Below are 25,610 nucleotides of genomic sequence, written 5' to 3' on the forward strand. Positions count from 1 at the left end.
GTTGTCTATCCTAGAACTAGTGGTTAAGTCAAACATCGGTGTTGGATCTTAAATTATTGTCCTTTACGCTCATTTATCTCTTTGTAAGTGAAGTTTGCTAGAAAGTTTTTAGGTTGTGAAACAGTAATGATGTACTTATTCTTTGCTTATTCATCAGACTTCTACCCTCAATATTTTTTTCACCATAAATAAGAAAAGATTTGGTTAACAGTGCTATTGTTTGCCTTAATGAAATGTTAGCTTGTTATTCTCATTGTAACCTTTCATGTAAATTGTCTTTGAGTTTGACTTTCTAATATTTTAGTTTTTTATTGCATACTTATTTTGAAAGTGATGCTAGAGGGCTACGCTGGGGGACCTTGAAAAGAATCAAATTACTGTGAGTTTTAGAGGATTTTTAACAATGGTTCTTCTCTGAAGCAGAAGGTTCAGTAGAACCCTATTCCGAAAGAACAAAGGAGTAGATAAACTCAAAGAGGATGGAGGAGAGAGAGGAAGAGAAGGTTAGGGATGGAGAAGATTTAGGTCAATAGAACCAGTGATTTGTTCCTGAGTCTCCAGCATTAGAATCATGAGTCGTGGGGGTGAAGTGGGTAACCGATGGAAAGGAAAGGGTGTCTGAAACTCTAAAGTAATTAAAAATGGTGGCATAGGGGCTTTGTGAAATTCAAGCATCAGTCATGTTTGTAACCCAAAAAACCAACCATTCAAACGGGGGATTTAATGAATAAAGAATGACCTCCCTTTCCATAGACAATTGCTTCAACCTGTGGAAAATTTAACAACCTACCCATTCACAAGTTCCAAAACCAAGATAGATATATAGCTCTTTTGTGTTCAATGGAAACTAAATAGAGCATCTGTCCTCAATAGCAACTATGCAGGGAATAGAAGTAGAACAAGCATATGCAAGTGTTGTGATGCAACCAACCTACTGAACCACTTCAATGCCAGCCTCTCATTCCTGAAGATACCAAACAAGCTGGGCTGGTGCTGAGCTGGCTGACTTATGTTGCCTGATGCAACATGCTTAATTAGTTCTTATGAAAAAAGGCAGCGGTGGCAGAGGGCCTTTATTTCCCGGCGGTTGTGGGTGATTTTCGGCAAGGCCCTTCAGTCCCCCCGGCAGCTCAACTTAATCAATGAATAAGATGAGTGAATGGATTCCCTCTTCACCCATCTCTATGTGTAAGGTTCAACTTTGAAAAGAGGGTTTCAGTTTAGGGGAAGTTTGGTCATTTTAACATGTTAGGGGCATTAAAAAAATATTTTGATTCCCAATCATTAATTGGAAATGTAACCTAATCGGTGCCTAAAGGAGTGGAACTGTGTAAGGTTTGCATAATTGGGGGTGTTTCTGTAGTATCAATGCAAACTCGAGGGTGTGCATGTAAAGTTTCTTAAAATAATGATTGGCCAAGTGATTGAGCTTGCCTATCCTGAGCCTTGTCGCCGTGGAAAGTCCATAGTATGCTTCTTGAGTAAAATTGTTCATAGTGAAGATCCTGTAACGAACCTTGGTGCAATTCGGTGGACCCAGTTGTAGCATGTGGTCAAGGTTTCTAAACAACCGCTTATAGCCAAAATTGCTTGGGTATGGCTGTGTTGGAAAATTGCCCCCTAGACTCTGCTTGTGCAGAAGCCTTATACCTGGATTACCTTTTTTTGTGACGAGCTCGAAGCCTTATTCTTTTATTCTTCAAAGCTTTTATAAGAGGTGTTGAGATTTGCGCACATTATGGAGATTCTGCCTTGGTGTGCAAGTCTTGGAGCTGCTGCTTTGGTGCACACGTTTTGGAGCAGCAGCTTGGAGTTTCCTTTTTGGATATTTTCTATTTTCCTTTTGTTTCTATTTTAGTTGCTTTCTATTTTGGTTACTTTCTATTTTTCTTATAGGTTGGTTGACAAGTAATCTCCCTAGGATAGTTTCATTTTTATTAGATTTGGGAGATTTTATGTAATATATAATTTTCATTTTGCTATAATTCAGTTTAGGAAAGACATGATTTTACATTATAACTAAAGTACCATGGGAAAGCCAAAATACACATGCAATCTCTCTCCCTTCTTCTTTTTCTTTCTAAATTTTCTTTCAGTCCCAAGGCTGATTACAAGTGCTGAAATTTTAACATAATAGCAGAGCAGGTTCAATCTGTCTAAAGACTGTTTTTTTCTTCTTCTCTTGACTGCTCAGTTTTTCTTCTTTTCCCCCCTTATCTAGTGCAGCCCCAAATTCAGCGCAAGTCATCTCCTTCAGTTCGAGATCTGCTGTGATTGCTATTGTCCTGCCGTGTTTTCTGGGATGTCCTTTTTCCTTTGATGAATTATAAATTTTATCTGGACTGCAAATCTGCAATATTCACTGGCTGTTGCTTGCGTTCTGTTTCTGCTGTCTGAGGTACCTGCTGATTACATGCTTCCCACCAACTTAAGTTGCTGTTTCTTTTGAGGATTGTTCTTGCACAATTAATGGAACACTTGATTGAAGTTCTGGGGAATTTAGATGGCCTGATTAGTGACTGCTGCCACTCTAAAACAGACTTGCAGATGCTTTGCTTTTTGATGTCTCATTGACCATGTGCTAGCAATCCTATACTCTCTACTTTTCTGAGTTGATTCTTCTTCTTGGGGTGTATTATTTCTTAGACCCATTTACTAAGTTCTTTTAGTTGAAGAATCTGATGTTGATACTTTCAAAATCAATTTGCTGCTCCTTTCTTTAAAAAAAAAAAAAATTTTAAAACTGCAATTCTTTCTCTTTGCAGCCAGATTCTCTCTTATAACAGTATCTCTTTATTCTTCCAAAAAAAAAAAAAAAAAAAACTCTGTTGCTGATTCTTGGATTTCCTTTCTCTCTTGCTTTGTCTTCTTCGCAGGTTCTGCTTTGCCTCTGGTTCACACTGCAGATGGGACCTCTTCTTCTCTTTTTTGATTCCTTAATTCTGTGATTAGGTTACTATTTCTATCTTCTATTTTATTATTTTCCCTCACGGTACATTCTATTTTCTGTATACCTTAATTTATTTTATGTTACCAAACTACCCCTTCCACTCATACATTACCATCTCTTTGTTTATTTTGGCATCCATGCTTTTGAAAATTACAGATCTTTCATCTCTACTTTAATGTCAGTTTATTTACAGATTTGCCATTCTTTTCCTACATTTACAAATAACTCCTTGAAAAATTCTGGTTTATTATAATAGTGCCATTGTTCCCTTAAGTTGGGCTAATTTGCTCAGATTTTGTGAGCCCATGAGTTAGCAAGATGGGTGTGGAACCGAGGATTGACTGATTTTTGGTAATTAATTTCCACGTGTAATCCTACACGTGAGGGGGAGATTGGAAACTCTTTCTATATTTACTCAGGATTTGTTGAAGAATATTATTGGTGAAGATCTTTGTCCTCCTACGATGGTATTCTAAAGTAACACCTACCTATCTACTTGGTCTGTAGTAACCTATACTATCTTTACCTACCTACATGGTCTGTAGTAACCTATACTCCCTTTACCTATCTACTTGGTTTGTAGTAACCTATACTACCTTTACCAACCTATTTGGTTTGTAGTAAGTTAGTAACCTATGCTACCTTTATCTACCATCTAGGTCTGTAGTAACCCATACTACCTTACATACTTAGTCTGCAGTAACCTATACTGTCTTTTACCCACGTACTTTGTCTATAGTAACTAAGGGTGTCAATATGGTACAATATTGGTAATTCGGTACGGTACCGGTATCGTACTGCATTTCAAACCGTCATACCAAAACCATACCATACCAAATTTATACGGTACAATATGAAAATGGTATTTTAAAAATGGTTTGGTACGATTTTCGGTATGAAATCGGTACGACAAAAACAGAACGGTTTAGTATATGGTACGATAGGATTTCGGTATAAAACACCCATTCTTCTAATCTTCTAATTTGTAATATTGCCACAATAAACCAAAATATTGATTTCATGAACGTACTTACTTAAACAAAGAAATGCTTGTTTAATAGATGGTTTTCCCCTTCACCTTTCGTTCCTATTAAGAGTGATTGAGGTTCTAGGAAGTCCTATCCTCAAGTCTAGTTACTGCAAGCAATCCCCAACTTAGTTTACCACTGGAGAGAATTGTTGTTCATCATACTCACAGGTAACCAAAGCAAGCAACACTTGCTAATGTCACATAGCCTGGATCACTTATTGGAAATTTCACCACTCTAAGGAAGCAAAACCTATGTGTACCCATCATAAACCATTATCCTGCTTGCAAACCTTTGGTTCAGTTGTGTTCACTCTCAACACCCAGCTGTTCAGCTGTCTCCATCTGCTTAATGTAAATTTTCAAAAATGAAGAGAGCTTTTCCTATTTTGCATTTTTATTCTATGCTCAGTGGTTTTATTACCAATTAAGGACATAGTTATCATAAGGTTAAGAGTTGATTACAAGAATCTGAACTACCCATAATTATTTCAGAAAATGATGGGCTTGTTTTGGACGAAAAAAAGAAGAGGAAAATGATGGGCTTGATTGGGGATTTGATGGACTCAAGACAAAATTGATGAAGCTGATTAGCAGACGAATGGAAATCAAATTACCCAGGCAAGATGAAAACATAACACTGAATCAACTGAAAATGAAACAATTTTTTGTTTTGTCATTCAAACAGAAAGCTTCCTGTTTTTCATTTTGTGATGTTTAACCAGTTAACATTTAGCCAAATAAAAAAATGGATGGAAATTTATGAAACAAACAGATCACTGAACCCTGCAGAATTCAGTTCCTTAACAAGTATGTTTGGATAATCTGTTGGCAGCAAACAAAACAATACCATGCCAAAAAAGAAAAAAAGAGACATAGATTTATATGGGAAGTGTTAATGTGTAAAGAATTATACAATTCCTACACAATAACAAAAATTAGAACTGTAGCATGTTTTGTCTTTTACATCAGCAAATTAAGGTTTTGAATACGTAACACGTTTCATGAGAAACAAAGTCACAATCGTCATTTGTCAAACAAGAATAATAATTTTCTTCCCCATGTATGGGTATTTTGGGGACTTAGGGTTTAAACTTTAAAATAAAATTACAAAACTAAACTTCAATACAGTACAAAAGGGGTATTCGGTAATTTGGTACGGTATACGATATATACCGAAGGTACACAATCTGAAACCGAAACCGTACCTTATCGAATTCCAGAAAACGGTTTCGGGTACATACTGTACCGAGTTTGAAACGGTGCGGTTTTAAGCAACGCGGTTCGGTATGGTTAAATGGTTTCGATACCGTATTGACACCCTTAATAGTAACCAATATTGTTTCTTTACTTGCCTATACCTTTGCCTATTACTTTTCCTTCTTGCAAGCAAGGAAGAAATTTCAATCAAAACTTGGATTTCGACCTAGGGAAAGTGTGAGATTTCCAGGTTTCGACCGAAATTTTGGTCGAAACATTTGATTTTTTTCCTAAAGTTTGAACTTCAGTTTCGAGCCTCATATGGACTCAAAATGATATGGATTCTTGCATACTACCTATTTTAAGCATAATAAACACAATTGAACTACTAGTTTACCAAAAAAACCATTGAAAAGGTAACATTCAAGTATATAGTATCTATGAGAAGAACCGAGAACATTATCAAGTACAAGTTTGCTCTATTCCATGTCTCCCTCTTCCCCCTTGCACTCCATACAAATGACGATACACATCCCATGATGTTTGCTCTTGTTGACATAGTTGACAATTGCAGCTCTGTATATGGCCTCATCCACATGCTAAAATGTCCTGATAGTGGGAAGTTGGGAATCTCCAAATAAGGAATTGGCTCAACTATAGACGGAAGGGCTAGTGGTGGCTGTGGTATAGAGTGGAAGTCTGCTGAACAAATGAAGAAACACCTTGGTTTTCGGCGAGGGCAGGGACACGATAAGCTCCATAATGATAGTAAGGTTCAGTGGCTGACTCTGATAGGTGACAGTGGGAGGGATACCATAAGCTCTATAAGCTTTATAACCATAAGGCTCCACTGGTGGCTGACTTTGAGTCTGATAGTTAGGAGGGACACCATAAGGTCCATAACCATATGCTCCATAAGTCAACCACTTTCCATAATAGTATCATACTAGTACTCTGTGGGCCTATGCCATTCAGATTCTCTAGAGGTGGAGTCTCTGGAATCATCTATGCTTATCGATCTCATAGAGCCCACCAAGCTCTCCGCATCATCGGGATGGTAAGACCCATATGATGGCGTGTCCTCCGTGCCATATCCGTGATGTCTCCTATTCCCCTTCCTCGAATATGTGAACGCAATATTTTTGCCTCGAGATGTAGCTCTACTATGGTTTGAATCCTGTGTCACATGGGTGAATTGACTCTCGCCTGTGAATCTTGGTGGTCATCCTTCCCCTTCCTTTCACGTATTGGTGGTGATTATGGTGTTCCGTCCCTAGAATCTGTTGAATCCTGATCATGAGGTCCAACACCCTCATCCCTTCCATCATCATCATCGTCGTCGTTAAGGGATGCCTGAGTTGCATCATCCTCGTTGTCGGACCAGACAATCAAATCCTCACTTTGGGTGGATGCACTAGGGTGTGGCACGAAGGGATGGGTAGGCACTGCTTGTGCACTCCCCTCCTGGGCCATGAAGTCAGCCACATTAGCCTCCATCTCCTTTGCAATTTGTCTACTGGGATGACCTCCCTCCTCATCCAGCAAGGGCTCTCAACTATTGGGTTATCATTATCATTTATCTCAAATATGTCGGCCAACTTGATATTGTTATTCTCTTATCCAACCCCTATTTAATATGATCCTCCCTCAGTCTCATATTATAGTGTAGATAGACAAGGTCCTCTAAACGCTTCACACCCAATCAGTTGTGCCTCTTTGAGTGAATAAGGTTGAAGGTGCTCCAATTTCGCTCACAACCAATGTTAGAACATGTCTGGGAGAGCACTTTGCATGCAATCATACTCAAGTGAGGTGAGTCATGTCCAAATTGCAACTACCATTCGGCTGCAACAAACATAGACTCCAAGTCATTTCAATACTTAAGTAGCTAACTTAAAGATAGAATATAACTAATCAAATATATAATGAATTAACTTACCCCCAGGGGTGAATTCTAGTCCCAATATGGCCACGGAACGACCGAAGCTCCCAATGGCATCCCTAAATGTCTTCATCCAATATATGAAGAAATTTTTTTTACTAGGTTAATACTTAATAACTTAGTATAAAACTATGAATTGTGAATATCATCAAATCACAATCTCACCTCCATAAGGATGTTTGCCTGTTTAGATGAATCAGGTTTTAACCTCTCCGCTACAGTTTGGATGGCATCTATCAAATCTTGCTTTATCCCAATGTCTTTGTAATGGTACTTGGGATTTAGATAGTATGATGTGTAAGAAAAAGCAAAAATAAGAGAGAATAGTCAATACTTAATAATGTGATAATATAATGAAAATTAAATTGATTTGTAGACTTAACTATTCACTAGCCTAGTAGCCTTATATAGTGGATGTTGCAACATTGACTCCCATCTAACTTGGATGATGTTGAGGATTTTCTTGTTGCCCTGTGGGTAAATCTGAGCAACTTGTTGCTTTATCCTATTTATTGCAGCTCATATGTGTGGTAGAGTAGGACTTCTCTGCTGATCTACTATCCTTAACACATGCACCACTGACTCAAGCATCTTCACCACTGTCCTCACATTATGCTAGATATTGTCATTGAATATGGTTAATTGTGCTCTCCTTCCCCCTATGGATGAAGAACCCTCCCAGTTAAACCACTGCTTTGATGTAAACATGCTCTTAAGGCCAGTTTTCCTACTCTCAAAGCTTTGCAGTGTTATCCAATTGGTAGCTAATCTAGTTATGCCTGGCCTCACTAAGTCACCTTGACACTTGTCCCTTATCATCTTTAATGCATAGGTGTGGTTATAGATGAAGGTGATAACTTGTTGGGCTTGTTCCATGATCTTTTTCACTAGCTTGGCCTTTCCTATGTCCTTTAACATTAAGTCAATGCAGTGAGCAATACATGGAGTCCAAAAGATCCTATATCTGTCCATCAAGGCATCAATATAAAGTCATATACAGTCATAAAGTGTGTGTAATGTAATATGTATTTTAGAATTAAAATTAGTACTAGAAGTAGAAGCATGTTTTGATGCTTGGAGTTCTGCTTCATCTTCAACTCAGCTTTCTTGTAGTTGGACCATTATCAGTCACGATTTGGATCACATGCTCCACTCCAACCTCCTTCACCACTTGCTTTAATAATATGTAAATGTATTTTGCATCTTTTTCTCACTAGATGCATCTACTAAGTTGAGAAACACTGTCATCTTATCACAATTCAATATAAAATTGATGATGGACTGTCTAGTGAGACCAATCGAACCATCAACCTTCACAGTCACTCCATAATAAGCTCACATGAGTTGTAATCCATTGACGTATTCATTCAAGTCCTCTTTATGCTTAGGACATTATATATCTCATGTGGGGTGGGCCCCTATACGCCATTCCCTGTCCTGCCTATCTCCTCAATCATATCCCTATAGTAGGGCCCTTGGGCTGTATGTGGTAGAATACTATGGTACATAGCCTATTTGGAGAAAGCCATCCCCACTTTCAACTTTACACTCCCCCACAAGTGCTTCAACTTTCTTTGCTTTTGCTCAAGTCTCCTAAATAGGGTCGGATCATTATGAAGAATCTCAAGATCTGGATCTATTGAATGTGCTGATGAAGCTTAACCCATTGTTGGGGCCTGTGGGATAGGAATCTCCTCTCTCACACTCTGACTCCTCCTCATAGGGACTTGGCAGCTGCGTGTGCCTCCCATACGTGCTGGCTTTCTAGAGGACCCATAACCCGTAGCCCTCTGCTGCCTCCTCATGTCATTAATCCTAGCCTGCACCTTACTCATCATCATTGCCCTTCTCATCTGTGTGGACTTTGGGTCAGGGTCACATCCATACTCTCCTGGCTCCTCTGGATCAAAATCTTGCTCTCTTGGCTCTGGAAGGTCATCAAGGCATGCATCCCTGAACTCCTCCCTTTGTGTTCTCTTCTCTTTCTTCTTTTGCTTTCCCCCAACCAAGTAAGAGGCCATTGCCTTTTTGACCTCTACGGGCACCCTTTGGCATCCTACTACATCACTACTGCCCCTAGCTGGATGCACCTTCAATCTAGTGGCGCCACCTCCTCCTATTTGTTTTTTACAATAATTGCACTCACTCTTCTTCCTGTTGGCTGTCAGTGGCCTCCCGTGTTGTTAGGCTATGTCTGACATGTTTCAAAGAGAGTCCCTGATGCAAAAAATACACATTAAATATCTTAAAAAATATCACAATAAACTCAAAAAATTAGATACATGCTACTATAAATAATCTCCTATTTTTAAATATATAACAAAAATTAATTAGTATTTTTTAATATTTAAATAACTTTTTAAAATATATTAATATTTTTCATACAATTAAAACTAATAATTAGCAACAAAAAATCTTATTCAACACCATCACAACGTAGATGAAGTGATGGTGTCTCACATTCATTAATTTCAAGATGTGTATTTTAGGAATATACATATTTTAGAAAGTAATTTTTAAATATAGAAAAATAAAAAAATAGTAGCAATATGCCAATATGCAAAAATTAATTTTAACTTCACATAGTCATAGATCAACACTCTAGACTAAAAATAGTTTAATTTGAAAGCAATCTAAGTTGATTTGAGCTATAAACAAAACAAAAAAAAAAATGGAGAACTTTGTTAACACACTTTGTTTGATTCTCAAAAACCCAACAATGGAGGAGCAAGAGTTGGGAAGGAATGCAAAGGAGTTGCTAAAGTGAGGTGAGATGGGGGTAGAATGCAAGAGAAATTAGAGAATACTTGAAAAAGGGTCAAAGTTTTGAGCGGCGGAACAGGTCAAAACTTGCAGAACCTGTGAAATAATGCAGGTTCCACTTGAAACAAAGAGGTTTTATAACTTGCAATGTATCGTTTCAACTTGATATGAAATTTTGTGTCGTTTCGACCGAGTTTCAACCGAATTTCGTATCGTTTCGGTCGAAACATTTAATTCCGACAAATATTTTGTTATTTCGTTTTGATTTGAAAAATGCACAAATTTCGCTCGAAATTTATTCCATGGTGTGGACATTGGAGATACAATCTTTATTTGTTAGTGTAGAGATTCATCCTCTATTGGCATTATTTGGATAGTGCTTTTGATATAGCCATATTTATTTGTTTGTCTTAAATATCTCCGATTGTTTTCATTATTGGAGGGCTTGTTCGACATGAAGAATTAAAGTTTTTTTTTTTATGAGGATGTTGATTATCTTTTGGGTGAAGTTCTCTTAGTGTCTATCTGCGTCTACTTGTGTTCAAGATGATGGAGCTTTAATATATGTTCTTGTTGTTTCAAGACTAGTGTAACTTTTTAAGTTTATTCTTATTTGTCCAAGCTGGAGATTTTTTGTATATACTCCAGCTTGAGGGGAGTGTTGAGATTTGCGCATGTCATGGAGATGCCACCTTAGTGCACAAGTTTGGAGCTGCAGCCTGGAGTTTCCTTTTTGAATATTTTCTATTTTTCTTTTGTTTCTATTTTAGTTACTTTTTATTTTAGCTGCTTTCTATTTTGGTTACTTTTAATTTTCTGATTGCTTGGTTGATAAGTAATCTCCCTAGGATAGTTTAATTTTTAGTAGATTTGAGAGATTCTATGCAATATGTAATTTTATTTTTGCTGTAACTTAGTTATTTCCTAAACTAAGACTTGATTTTACATTATAAATAAAGTACTAGGGGAGAGCCAAAATACACATCCAAGTTTTCTCTCTTCGTCTTCAATCTTCTTCTATTCTTCTTTTCCTTTTTGAATTTGCTTTTAGTACCTAGGCTGATTACAGGTGCTAAAATTCTAACTAGAGGAAAGAACCATGGAAGGAGACTGCTAATGCGCTAAACTTGCACTCATATCACTAGCATAATCTATCACTCAAAGGGTAATGTGCCACACCCTTTGGTAGGTGCTTTTCTATCTCATTTTTACTTTCCAGTTCATTGATTGTGTACCTAGCTTCTAGAATTAACTTAAATTAAGTATGAAGGTTCTCTTTTTTAAGAAATTGGGTTGGTTCTTTTGCCCATCACCAATGTGCTTAAGTCTCGACTATCGAGTTGATGATTAGTTCATTATTTGAACTTTGTAATTTGAGCTATGAACATGTGGAATGTACTAGACTTGTTTGAGTATTGAACTTTGAGCATTAACATTTAAGCATATGATGTGTACAATAGACCATCTTAAGGTTTCAGTTCAGCCTAGATGCTTCCCACTTGGATCCAAAGTTAAACTCACATTTACACTCTTTTTTCCCCATAAACTTAAGGTCATCAGTGTGTTCAGAAGGGCTGAAATAGGCTAGCCAGCAAGTTTGAACGTCAAAAAATCCCTACTTGTGTTGGAGCCTCAAGTTGGGCAAAAGTTCCACCAAGTCAGCAAGATCTTGAGCCAGCTCTCTTTTTTGAGTAGGCGAGATGGGCCTCGAGATTGAGATCTTGAACCATGCTCTTGTGCAGAAGCAATGATTTGTAGAGGTTCCTCCTATTTTTAAGAAGAAATTTGTGAAAGTGTTGTTTTCCACCTACTGTATGAAAGGGAATCAGTAGTGGAATTCTTTCTAAAGTTAGAGAGGAATAGAAGTGGAGTCAGTTGTATCGAACCACTATAAAATTTTATGTTGCTTGTGGTTGATTGCTTCTATTTCTACACTTGAATTTTTATAAGACTGAAAAAGAAGTTACTATCTTCTGGTCCAACCTATTCAACCCCTCTAGGTTATAGTTCTGCTATCTACTATACCAGAAATCCCTATAATCATGGTGGGAGATCTTGCGAGATATCTCGTTTTTTTAGCTTGGCGAGACGAGATGGAGGGCGAGAGCAGCGAGTTGGGATATCTCGCCATATTTCGCCATATCTTGCTATATCTCGCCATATCTCGCCATGGATCTCGTTGGAATTCTCAATTTTTACCTTTTTTTGTGGATTTTGGCTGAATTTTCACTTGCAACTACTCTTAGCACATCTACAACAAGGAAGATCAATCATTCTCTACTTGTCTTATGAATTTATGATTTAATGACTTATATAGAACTTCTAATGGTTGTATAATTATTTTATTCTTGAAAATTGAGATTGTGATACTCATATGGATAGAATTTTATAACATTTAAGTTAGTTGATGCATTTGATATACTTGTTTTTCATTTATATGCCTTAAAGGTTCTATATTACATGTTGTATAACATTGCATTCCCTAATCCTAGTACATTTTGGTTTCACACTATGGGTAGACTTAGAAATCATACATAGGGTTGTTTCTAACAAATCCAAGGCCACCAACGTGTTCAAAAGGCCTTAAATAAGCTAAATACCAGTTTCAACCCAATTGGGACCTTAAAACCCACCAAGATGGGCCACTGAGTTGACGCAAAAAAGTTGTATATCTCGATCGAGATCTCACCGAGATGGTCGAGATCTCTCTTTTTCAAGGTGGCGAGATCTCTCTCGAGAGCGAGATCTTCTACCATGCCTATAATCCCCACCCCATCAACTTCTAAAAACCCCCAATTCTCCAGTTTGAGTTTTCTAATTACAATGTATCTGCAAATCTGAATTTCCTTAGACCTAACCGTCAGTTTCAACCACAAATCCAGACCTAGGACATATAATGTGCCACCTTTGATACCCCTTCACACCCTTATTTACTCATCCAAACCTTGGAATCTCATGAACCCTCAGAAAATACTCTTGAACTCTAAAACTGCAACTTTCTTTTTCTTTTACTCTGTCCACTAGAGTCTAACCTTTTATGGGCGACAGCTACATCACCTCGCCCACTTCTCTTGATGCAAAACCCTAGCAAAAATCCCCCCTCACACCCCATTGACCGTCTCAACAGTCCTAGATTTTAGGATTTTGAATCCTCCAATCAAATTCTCGCAAATTTGGATTGAACCATACCTGTAACCTGTACATCCATCCCCTCAAACCTGACTTTCTTCTGACCATTATGGACTCGAGACCCCCCCCCCTCTTTATCTGTTAGACAATTGAAACCCTACCCCACTTTTTCAGTTTTGTGATCTTGGAAAAACTGGCCCTTGGCTGTTCCTGCCTAACTGAGGCCTACATCAATATCCTTTCCATTTCATTATCTTTCTGTCAATATCTTTTTCCCTTGACCAAATTTTTATCTTTGCTATTTTGTTACATGTGGCTTTGGATTGGGATCATTACATTTTGTTGATGGTTAAAAGAAACTTGGTGAGCAACTTTTCACATTCTGTTACAATATAAGTTAAAACTCACTTAATTCATCATGAAGAACGATTAGAAAAGCGGCCTTGCATTGATGTTATGACGAAATGAACTATTTTTATTGTTGACATTTGTGCAGTGACTTTTGCAATTCTTGGTGAGAAAACCACGGTGATGTCACCTGAAGTACTTATCAATGCAGGAATCCCATGCTGCAGGTGAGTTCACTTCTTTTTTATTGTCACTCAGCTTCAAATTCTAGCAATTTGCATGGGTATTAAATATTTTTTTGTGGCTTGAATGCATATGTATTTATTATCATCTTGTTTCTTTTCCTTTGTACCAGATTGGTGCAAAATGCAGGGGATTTTGTTGTCACATTCCCTAGAGCCTATCATTCAGGGTTCAGTCATGGTAAGGTATCCTTGTGGATTTTCCTTTAAGATTTTGCAAGAGAGAAGGACCTGAGTTATTTGGGCTAGAAAGCTATTGATCTATGATCTCACTAGGATGAAACAGAAGTTGCTGAGATTGTTGTTGCTTGTATTTTATATATGTATAATTCATTTATTCTTTTTTTGTTTTGGGGGGGGGGGGAGTTGGAGGGTGTTAGAAAACAAGCTTTAAATAATCAAAACAACAGTTGAACTTGAACAAAGAAAAGAGAGATGAAGAACCAGCAGAAGAGGCCTGTGATTCAGCTAAAGTCTAGAGTCACAGAGCCCTTTTATTTATAGCTTCTAATGAATCTAATACAACTTGAGAGACAAGTAATTGTCCTCTAGAAAAGAACAAACAAAAAAATTACAGCTTTAGTAATTTTCTAGCTCCTAAAATAGAAAGTTCTGAAAATAGAAACTACCACCAAAATAGAAACTATGCTTTCTAGAAACTCCCAAAACTTATGTAGCAATACTCCTACATTAGAAATAGAAAATAGAGTACCATCACTAGCATAATACTGTTCACGTGAATAGTAACGGGAACAATAAAATAACCCAAACTTGCGTATACTTCAACACTCCCCCTCAAGCTGGAGTATACAAATCTCCCATGCTCAGCTTGCAACAGATAGACTGAAAACTTGGTTTGAACAGAGCTTTGGTGAACAAATCAGCTAGCTGATCAATAGAGTTCACAAAAGGAGTCATTATAAGCTTCTTTTGGACTGCATCAAGCACAAAGTGACAATCTACATCTATATGCTTTGTCCTCTCATAGAACACTGGATTACTAGCAATGTAAGTGGCTGCCTGATAATCACAAAACATTTTCATAGGGGCAAAAACTGGAAATTCCATTTCCTCTAACAACGAACAAAAGCCACATCAATTCAACAACGGTGTGGGCCATAGCCCTATACTCAGCTTCAGCACTAGATTGGGCAATGGTGGATTGTTTCTTACTCTTCCAAGTCACAAGATTTTCACGAAGAAAAGTACATTAACTTGTAGTTGACCGGCGATCAATGACGGATCCAGTCCAATCTGCATCAGAAAAGGCAACCAATTCCATACTCCGATTTGGTCGATAGATGAGCCCTTTTTCAGGCACACTCTTGAGGTACCAAAGCACTTTCGTTGCTGCGTCCCAATGGGCCTTCCTAGGAGGCTGCATAAACTGACTCAACACACCAACAGAATAAGAAATATCAAGACGAGTAACAGTAAGATAAATAAGTTTCCCAAAAAGACTCCTGTAACGATGGACACCATCCAAGAAGTCACCATCATCACGTGCTAACTTCAACTGAGGATCCATGGGAATGTCGCTACGTTTAGAAGCAAGCATGCTAGTCTCAGTCAAACGATCTAACACATACTTCCTTTGTGACAAACTTACTCCCTGTTTACTAGGATCACTTCAATCCCCAAGAAATATTGTAGATCATCTAAGTCTTTGGTTTGGAAAGATTTTTGTAAGTGTGCCTTGACTATATGGATTGCATCAACATCACTGCTTGAAACAACAATATCATCAACATAAACTATCATAATGACAACATTATCACCCTGCCGTCTAACAAACATGGAGTGATCAGAATAACACTGTACAAATCCAAAAGACTCCACAGTCTTGCTAAATTTCTCAAACCAAGCTCGTGGAGACTGTTTGAGTCCATAAATCACTTTATGAAGCCTGCAAACACGAACATTGTCCTCCCTTTGAGCAACATACCCTGGAGGTTGCCCCATGTAAACTTCTTCATGAAGATCACCATATAAGAATGCATTTTTTATGTCAAGCTGAAAAAGAGGCCAATCATTCACAGGCAAAGATATCAAAACACGGACAGAATTAAGTTTTGCCATAGGAGAAAAAGTCTCAAAATAATCCACACCATATGTTTGTGTATATCGATTAGCCACCAAGCACCTTGAGCCTTTCAACTGTACCATCAGAATGGTACTTAACAGTATACACACACCGACAACGGACCACATCTTTCCTAGGAGGTAAGTCTACTAAAGACCATGTATTACGAGACTATAAAGCATCCATGACGACTTTCTAGCCAGGAATTTTAAGAGCCTCGGTATGATGGGTTCGAATATGAATGGCAGATATAGACATAGCAAAGCAACGAAAGCTAGTTAGGAGATGAGAGAGAGACAATTGGAAACAGGATAATTAATGTTAGAGTGTAAAGTACAAGTACGAGTACCTTTCGTGAAAGCAATTGGTAAGTCATTTGAAGGCGGAGTGGGATCTCCACTAGATGAATCCGCCGGTGGAGAGGATGAAGAAGGAACATCCGTAGGGCCAGGTTCAGGCTCCATTGAAGGAGAGCTGCTAATATTGTTAGGAGGAACTCTACTATCCACAATATGTTTTGCCAACTTATGTCTCCGCTGATAAACCTTTAGAGGAACATGCTAGTGGAAGGAACTAAAGAGGGAATAGGAGGAGTATCATCCAAAACACCGTTTTCAACAGACACAGATTGACTAGGATAATAAGGAGTGTCTTCAAAAAATGTCACATCCGCACTTATAAATTGTTTGCGAAGAACCGGATCATAACAGTGAAAGCCTTTTTGAGTACGTGAGTACCCAAGAAAAATACACTTAATAGAATGGGGGGAAAATTTATCCAAAGGATGTGGTATGTGAACAAAACACACAACCAAAATTTTTGAGTGGAACTAAAAACGGTTCTTTATTGGGAAAAACAATTGAAAAGGAGATTTCTCAGAAAGCAAAGTCATAGGCATTCAGTTAGTTAAATGACTAGCAGTCAAAATCGCAGCACACCAATACCTCTTGGGAACATTCATCTAAATCAAAATAGTGCGTGCAACCTCCAAGAGGTGACAATTTTTGCATTCAGCCACTCCATTTTGTGGTGGAGTGAATGAACAATTGGTTTGATGAATCATTCCAAAAGAATCACAAAAGGTTAGATATATCATGTTGTTCTAAAGCATTGTTAGGCTGAAATATTTTACTAGGAAGAGAAAATTGAGTCCGAATTTCATAAATAAAACTTTTAAATGTAGTTAAGAACTCTGTCCGATCCTTTAAAAGATATAACCATGTAAGACGGGAGAAATCGTCCACAAAAGTGACAATATTGAAAACCATGCCTATTACTAATTCTACAAGGACCCCAAATATTGGAATGAACAAGAGAAAACAAGGACTCACTACGAGGATAGAGCATGGAGGATAGGTGGCACGATGATGTTTTCCTAACTCACACGCTTCACAATTTAATCTAGACATTGATTTAAAAGAACTTAACAATTTAATCTAGACATTGATTGAAAAGAAGGAAATAATTTTTTTATTCTAGGTAAAGACAAAAGGCCTAAACGACAGTGCCACTGGAGAGCATCTACACATCATCAGAGTGAGCCGCAATAGGGGTAGCATAGTCTAGATAGTAGAGTCTGTTCCTTTCACACCACCAATCGTCTTCCTCTTGTGAAGGTCTTGGAAAACACAATAAGTGGGAGTAAAAGTCACAGAGTAGTTTAGTGCTTTAGTTAATTGACTAACAGATAATAAGTTAAAAGGAAAGTTAGCAACATGAAGTACAAATGACAAAGTAAAAGAAGGTGTAGGAGAAACACTTCCAAAGCCTAGAATAGGTGTGGAAGTCCCATTAGCTATGACAACAGAATTTTTAGTGGTAGATTTAAAAAAAGAGCTAAAAAGTGGTGACTTACCAGTCATGTGGGAAGAGGCCCCTGAATCGATGATCCAAGGGGTGGGAGTAGAAGTGAGAAGTGTTGTGTTACGTGCATGAGAAAGTGTGGCAACAGTAGTACCAATGAATGTGGAAGCGCCGATCTTAATATTTTGTAATCGGCAAAGGATTTGGCTTACCTAATCTCTTAGAGTCTTAGATAAGTCCCCTGAAGAAGATTCAGAACCACTATCGTTGTTTGCTACAGTATCAGTACCACCATTAGAAACGACATGATTGGCAAGGTGCTTGGCCCACTCCGGCTTTCCATGTTTGGCCCAACAAGCTTCCACTAAGTGCCTTGTTTTACTGCAATGAGTACAAAGTTGAGATGTCTTATCAGATAGTTGAACACCACGACCTTCAGAAGACCTGCTGACTCCCCTTGAACCACAACCACGTCCCCTTCCACGAGAGGTAGTGAAGGCTGAATTTTCTCCCTTCAGGCTAGGCAATACGTTGAAGTCTATAATATGCTTCACTAAGGATAGGGACATGCTCACCAGCTAGAAAATGTCCTTCGACAGATTTCAGTTCAGGGTTCAATCCTGCTAAAAACTGGGATACAAAAAATTCATTCTGTTGGGCCTTAAGCTTCTCTCTATATCTGTGGTTAGAGGTTGAAAGACATTCAACTCCTCCATCATGACGTTAAAGGAGTTGTAATAATCCCGCAGAGACTTGTCAGCTTGCTGAAATTGAAATAGCTTTTCATAAATACTAAAAATCTGAGTTATATTTTTAGTTTGGGAATAGATCTCTTGCAAGTCATCCCATATTCCCTTTGTAGTCTTATGGAACATAACATTTGCTGCAATATCAAGTTCCATACTATTCCACATCCAAATTTTGATGATTGCATCATCTTGGATCCAACTAAAATAGGATTTGTCAGTCTCAGTAGGAGGTTCATCCTCAATGAACTTAAGCTTACCTTTTGCAAGTATGTACACCTGAACCGCTTGTGACCACAACAAGTAATTAGAACTACCTTTGAGCTTGATAGATGTAATTTTTGAATGTTTACACGATCTCCTTGAGATCTTTTAGATTCAGCCATACTCATGGTTGAGTCACTTGTAAGTGAAGACATTAAACTAAGGTAGATATTACTCAAATCAGTTTTCCAAAACTTGAAGTAGAATGATCACAAAAAAAAATCTGCAACCTTAGGATCGAATAGGAGAAAAGAAGAAGAAAAAAAAAGGTTTGCAAAGAGCAGCAAAAAAAGGTAACAAAGGTAGGTAGAAAACAGTATTTAATCCAAGTTCTGGAACTTGTAGAGTAAGGTAATAGGTAGAGAAGATCAGTTCACATGAATACCTGATATAACGGTGCATAATATACAGCATTAGGTGGCTGCACAGAAAAAAGAAAAAAAAAGAGAACTTCAGAAGAGAATATTGAGAACTACACTGTTTTGATTAAAAAAAAGCTCTGATGCCATGTTAGAAAACAAGCTTTAAATAATCAAAACAACAGTAACTTTAACAGAGAAAAGAGAGAAGAAGAAGAAGAAGAGAATAGAGATGAAGAACCAACAGAAGAGGCCTTTGATTCTAGCTAGAGTCTAGAATCACAGAGCCCTTTTATATATAGCTTCTAATGAATCTAATACAACTTGAGAGACAAATAATTGTCCTCTAGAAAAAAAGAAACAAAAATATTTCGGGTTTATTAACTTTCTAGCTCCTAAAATAGAAAGTTCTGAAAATAGAAACTATGCTTGCTTTCTAGAAACTCCCAAAACTTATGTAACAAGACTCCTACATTAGAAATAGAAAGTAGAGTAGCATCACTAGCATAATGCTGTTCGCGTGAACAGTAACGTGAACAGTAAAATAGCCCAAACTTGCGTATACTTCAATAGAGGGGATTATGTTATTGGATGGGGAACATCATTCGTTAATGGGTTTTACAGTTTTCTTGTAAACATTCTGCAATTTTGTTTTCTGCTTTTGAATTAGTTCTTGGAGGAGTCTTTGTACCAATGATTTTTGCATTTTCAGTTGGACAAAGTGCACAATGGTCCCCTGAGGTTCCTGAAAGAAGACATGGTTCCCATGAATCCTCTAGACTGTGTGGGTATTCCTAATGCTCCACTGATGGCAGGAGACACCCCTTCCTGTAGCTGACTTTCAGTGAAACATTTAAAACAATGCTTTGAAACCCCAGCTTGCACTTGAATACACTGCAAAGGATGAAAGTGCTAGATTTACCCAAATTCATTTTCCCCATAAAATCATCTGCTGCTACACCTTTCTGAGAAAAATTATGTTGGTTTTACTACTGTATTTGTTTCATTTATTTTTCTGTGCCACATCTTTGAGTCATGACTACTTGTTAATTTTTAAATTTCCTGGAGTGCTCTTTGATGACAGTTACATTCTATTATTTGATCTTCCAACTTCCGTTATCCCCTGTCTCTCTACAACCCACCCCCCTGCCCCCACCAAAAAAAAAAAAAAGAAGAAAGAAAGAAAGAAAGAAGGAAAGAGGGAAAACTACAATGATGTTAAAGAAAGTGACAGTCCACAATGATGTTAGAGAAAGGGTCTCGTGACCTGTTAAGAAGAGAAAACAATCACTATTTCGTCTCTTTCATATAGTGAAAACAACATTCTCATTGATGGTAAAGGGACTGACATGCAAAAGCATTGATATTCACTCAAAATGATGCTACAGAAAGGGTCTGATTGGTGAAGTTGTTAAGCAGAGAAGATGATAATCACCATTTCTTGCCTGTTACGTAGTGAAGTGTTTTGTTATGTGGTTGCAACTTGCAACTAAATTACTGTCATGTACTCATCATGGGTATGCCACATCCTGTTAGTGAATTGTTTCTTAAATTGTGCTTGTTTGAGGCTTCCATTCAAATGTCTGTACTAAAGTGAGGTGAACTTAAAGCTGGTTAGTCATTTCCTTTTGCAGTGACCATGAATTTTAATTGGTGTGGTTTTCATTCTAAGACAGAGGGTTTGGATGCCTGAACCTTCTCAAACTGTGAATGGGCTTTAACAGACATTTTTTTGGTTAAAGGTGAATTTCTAGAAGATAATTTTGAATGGTTCTATCAATCTTACTTCTTGAGTAGACTGTGAAGTAGAGGTAACTAAATGCCTGGGTGTTGGGAAAGAGGACCTTGAGTTTTACCTTGAATCTGAATTTTGGTTGAAAGAAAGAGGAGAAGGAGCTTTGTCCTTCCCTTCACACGAGTCCTGGCATGAGATAAAAGGGGCTTGATTTTTTATAATAAACTATTCTCTAATTTGCACTGTTGAATTATAGGTTTTGGAGTCAGCTGATGCATTAATTGTAAGGTTTATGGCCTTGCTCTTCCTGATTATGGAAATTAATATTGTGTTTCTTTTTGGTCGTGGTCTCTCTTCTAATCCAGAAAAACATGTTACCCATTCAACCAATAGAACCTTGTAGGTGACTTTTCTATACTCGTTTCAGTTATCTTGTTCAGAATCAATGAAGTACTGGAGCTAGTGGTTGCTCAGAGTGATATTCCAAATCTCTGTCCATGAAGTACGGGCTTGCCAGTCCTAGTAACATACTAAATTATAATAGATAGTCTATTAGTTGCGGTTTGCTACTGAAACATGGATACGTGTTTTTCTACCAGTCTAGGTAATCCACTCGTTCTATGTTACTTCGAATAATTCTCTGCCACAATGAACTGGACACAATGTGCAAAGAGAAAATAATTATCCTTGGTACAAACAAAAATGAATGAAATGATGCAACTAATTTGATATGAAATGAATTTGCAAAAATATAAAAGATAAAAGTTTTATCCCCACAAATTATAGATCCTACTTTTTGGGGATCTAAGTCCAACAGTGTGTCTCTGTTGTATTCTGACACCCAGTCAACATCCTTATAACATATATTGGAAAATATGCAGCTGTTCACCATCTTTCTTGCAATTAATTCCATGACCTTTTCAGTTTAGCTTCTGACTTCAGTGCTTGAAAATGGCTCAACCTTTCTTGCACTATTTTCATATAAAAATTCCTCTTTGTTCTGGACCTCTTGAAGATGCAGTGCCTTTTTGTGTCTTTCGATAAATTTGGAAAGTCCCATTTCCCCAGAGTTGAATGATATTATAACTCTGGATTATTAAATCTCTCCTATGAATGAGCTTGAGGATGGATACCAGATTACTGTTGACTACTTTCTGCACACCAACTGGACTTCGTCAATGATCTTTCACAAAGATTTTCCATAAATTTTAGCTTCCTTTAAATCCTGGACCCTTAGTAGTTGTGATGTCTGTGAGCAGCTGTTTTGTGGTTCTCTTTCTCAAAGAAAACAAACGAGAGCAAAAAAATGCAGTTGATGGACATGCAATTAGCTGTTGTACTTGAAGGTACTTTTGATCCTTTCCAGCTGGGTTTCTTTCTAGGAAGTGAAAGAGCTTAACATGAATGAATGCATTTGAGTAAATGCATCTTTTAAGGCCCATTTAGTAACGGTTCTGTTCTGAAGCACACATTTCTCACCTAAAAAGTTTTATTTTCTTTTTTCTGTTCTAAAAGATATTTTTGAACCATAAAACGGTGTTTGGTGATCTGTTGCGAAGCTCTTTTCAAAGGCAAAGGAAAAAAGTAGAAGATGGAGAGTTGCAGGTGTTTTGTCTTCTCTCTTCTTTGTTTGAGCCTCTGATAGGATTTTTTGGGAAAAAATATTTTAGTTGTAGTCAGTTTTATTTTTAATTTTTTTTAATTTTTAATATTTAAAAAATGCTTCGAAATATGTGAAACATTGTTTTTGGTGTTTCATAAATCTTATTTCTGGCACAAAAAAGAGGGTGGTCTGTTCATTGCCACATAAAAACAGATCGGTATACCCATACATAAGATTCCTTCTTTTGTTCCACCCAGCACAGAAAACACTAGAAACAGGGAACAGAAATGTTACCAAAACTGGTCCTTACAGTAAGGTTGTTACTAAAAATTGATGGGTTTTCTTTTTGGGTAGAGGGGAGAGGTTTCCTTTTTATTGTCTAAACTGAATTGAGTGATGGTATGACTGTCACTGGAGAGCTCTGTCAGTGAGTAGAATTGATGTGTTTTTCTTGAGCAGAAGGGACCTTTAGTCTTTTGGGGGTGGGGGGGGGGGGGGGGGGACTTAATTTCCCTTTTGGGAATTGGAGGCTGAATGTGGTGTGGTAAGAGGTTTGTTGTAGATGGTAGTGGGTTTTGGGTTTTTTTCCTGTTTCATAGATGGTGTTTGGTGCTGTTGCATATGGATTTCCTGTGTTGCTTCCTTTGTTTGGGACATCAATATGTCTCTTTTCTTTCAATTGTGAATGGATTTATCTTCATGTTAATCATCACAAAAATGATCCATCCTTTCCAAGTTATCTCTTGAGGACTTGGAAACTAATTCCTGTGCATGTATACCCAAGTTTTGGTTGGTGAAATGAGGACGTGTACACATGAGAAAAATAACAACTGCTTTGTGATGCTTGTCATTTATAATTATCATTTCAACTTCCTATAGTCTTTCATGCTTTTCACGTATTGTTGTAATAAAAGGTTGGCTTTGTTGTTTCTTCCTCAGTATTTGCCTTAAGCTTGCCATGGTAGGCTTTTTATTCCTGTTAGAATCTTATTTTGTCTCTTTTGCCTTTGCCTTGTAGGATTTAATTGTGGTGAGGCAGCAAATATTGCAACTCCTGAATGGTTGCGGGTTGCAAAAGAAGCTGCAGTCCGCAGGGCTTCAATCAATTACCCTCCCATGGTGTCTCATTTTCAGTTGCTTTATGCGCTCGCTTTAAGTTCAAGGTCTCTTCTCTCATCATTCGGGAACCTGGTTGAAATTTGTTTGCTTCCTATCCTATGAGTCTTTCAGTTCATTAGCTCACACAATACTAGTAAGTTTTGGTCAACCTGTGCTATTTAATTTAGCAGGCACAACCAAGGCACAATCAATATTTGTGCCTTAAGGGTAGTCACCAGTTGGCCATAATTTTCATTTCAATGAAAAAGCAAAAAGCATAAAATGTGCGCTCATTGACATTCAAGTTAGAGCATAATTATAACAGCAACATAACTAGTTAAACTCCAGAATATTCATACTTAACATTTTAGTAAGAAAAATATAAAATGTACGTTCATTGACATTGAGGTCCTGGTATAATCAAAATGACAATAAAACAGACTGTGGAACCCAACATAGTAGCAACCTCAGGTAAAAAAGAAGCTGGGGAAGAAGAAGAAGAAGAAAGGGAAGGAGGGAAAAGAAGAATAAGTAGACCGAGATCTTGGCCGAGATATGGTATTTTTGGCCACCTCAACTTGAGCCAACTTGGTGTGCATCTTGGTGGGTTTTGGGCTCATTTTGGGTTGGAATTCGGTGTTTACCCTATTTAGGCCTTCTAAACATACTGGTGGCCTTTAAATTTGTGAGAAAGCAAGTGTTTTGTGTTCCAACTTGACCCTAACTTTGAAACCGATACATTAAAGGAGTGGAAAGTTATACATTAAAGGAGGGAACATGCAGACTCTTAAAACATGAAGTACAACCATTGTTGACATAAATGAATACATAAAGGTTTAAAGTCAAACAATACATCAAACATGTTCAGTTGTTTACAATTTCACATGACAACATCGGTGTACTTATAAGTTACACCACAAGAGTACAAGAGTAAAATCAATGAGGCACTAAGCACTAGCTGCTCCAGCTTCTGCTCCACCAGCACTAGCAAGGTTGTTGCTGATGCTCTAAACACATTGTTGATGCAACTCCAACTCTTTGCTGTAGATGCTCTAAACGCGTTAGCTTGATGCAGGTTAGGTGGAGTCCTAACCAAGATTCCGGCAAAAAATGGGGCAAAATGAACAAATCCAGCAAGGGGGAATAACATTTGCGTGAGATCTGTCAAGATCAAGTTATCTTCATTCGTCTCGACTGAGATAGTATATTTATAGACCTATGGCTCGACTGAAATCTTAGTCGAACTGAGACCTTGAATCAATCGCCAAGATATTTTTCAAAGCATGTTTTAGAGTAATTGACATGGAACTTGGGCTTCTGGAACCTTAATTTAGCTAGTAAGGTAGAGATAACTAGCTGGTTCTTCTAAAAAAACTCAGAGTTCATAAATAGGGAATGAAAAATTCCCAAGGAATTAAAAGCCAAATTTGAATAGTAGAATGAGATGCTATTTTAGCTGTTATAAATGCCATGTTAAATTGAGAAATCAGATAAAATTGATAAGACCAAAGCAATAAGGTTTTGGAAGATGAGGCAGTTGGCTGTTGAATTGGACTGGATGGATTGGCATGGTCCCCAACAAGGGGCTGGGCCTGTTGGTGGCAGTCCAAGATGAGGTTACGGACAGCAAGTTATCAGTTTGGCTTCGATTTAGTTGGTTTCATTGTTACAACCTAACTCATAAGTGTCACTCCTTCAGATACCAGGGGCTGGTGGGGCCGTGAACACCCAAACCTATTGATCTCATATTCCTGAATGGTGATACTTTGTAGGTTGCTAATATAAACAGTCTTTTTCCTCCTGTTTGTGATTTTTTGCCCTTCAACAACTGGAACTGGTTTTCCATCTTTCCAGTTCCGGTCTTTCCCTAACATATTTATTGGACAACTTTCAACTTTGGTGGGTACTGTTATGAAGAAAACACTTGGGGCATTTTGCATATGAGGGAAGCTGCTAAATTTTGGAAAGCCATTTGTCATGATGTTACCTCTAGGCTTCAGTTGTTGTCCCAACCCCCCCCCCCCCCTATTTTGGATTCCTTAAGGAATTGATATATTTTTGTTATGTGGGGTCTTAGTTCTTAACTTTTGCCTCTGGGCAGTTGATTTGCTGCCGTCCCACCCCCTCTGATTTTGGCTCTCTATCTTCCTTCCCTGTACGGCCTCCTACCCCTTTTTTCCCCTCCTTTCCCTGCTTTAGTAAGGTAATTTGTTCATCCCGAAAAAATAGAAGTGGAAGCTATAAGAGATTTTTAATATCTGGTAAATATGAGAGAATTGATGCTAGAAAATCAAATATGAAATAATAGACAGCAACCT

General features: G+C 37.7%; 1 protein-coding gene across 2 annotated transcripts in view; it reads left to right on the top strand.

Annotated features, from left to right (window-relative positions):
* LOC149007254 (lysine-specific demethylase REF6-like) overlaps positions 1 to 25,610 on the top strand; it is a 48,903-nt gene that overhangs the window by 1,502 nt on the left and 21,791 nt on the right. For both annotated transcript variants that reach the window (XR_016174980.1, XM_089164941.1), the window contains exons 2-4: positions 13,508 to 13,586; positions 13,715 to 13,782; positions 23,213 to 23,357. Coding sequence is in view for 1 of the 2 variants with exons in the window: in XM_089164941.1 (XP_089021067.1) it covers positions 13,508 to 13,586; positions 13,715 to 13,782; positions 23,213 to 23,357 (292 nt within the window). In the remaining variant the exon portion in view is untranslated. The remainder of the gene's footprint in view (positions 1 to 13,507; positions 13,587 to 13,714; positions 13,783 to 23,212; positions 23,358 to 25,610) is intronic.

The sequence above is a fragment of the Hakea prostrata genome, chromosome 8, assembly GCF_041222555.1.
Source record: "Hakea prostrata isolate BN-2017 chromosome 8, UWA_Hpros_2, whole genome shotgun sequence".
Classification (NCBI taxonomy): Eukaryota; Viridiplantae; Streptophyta; class Magnoliopsida; order Proteales; family Proteaceae; genus Hakea; species Hakea prostrata.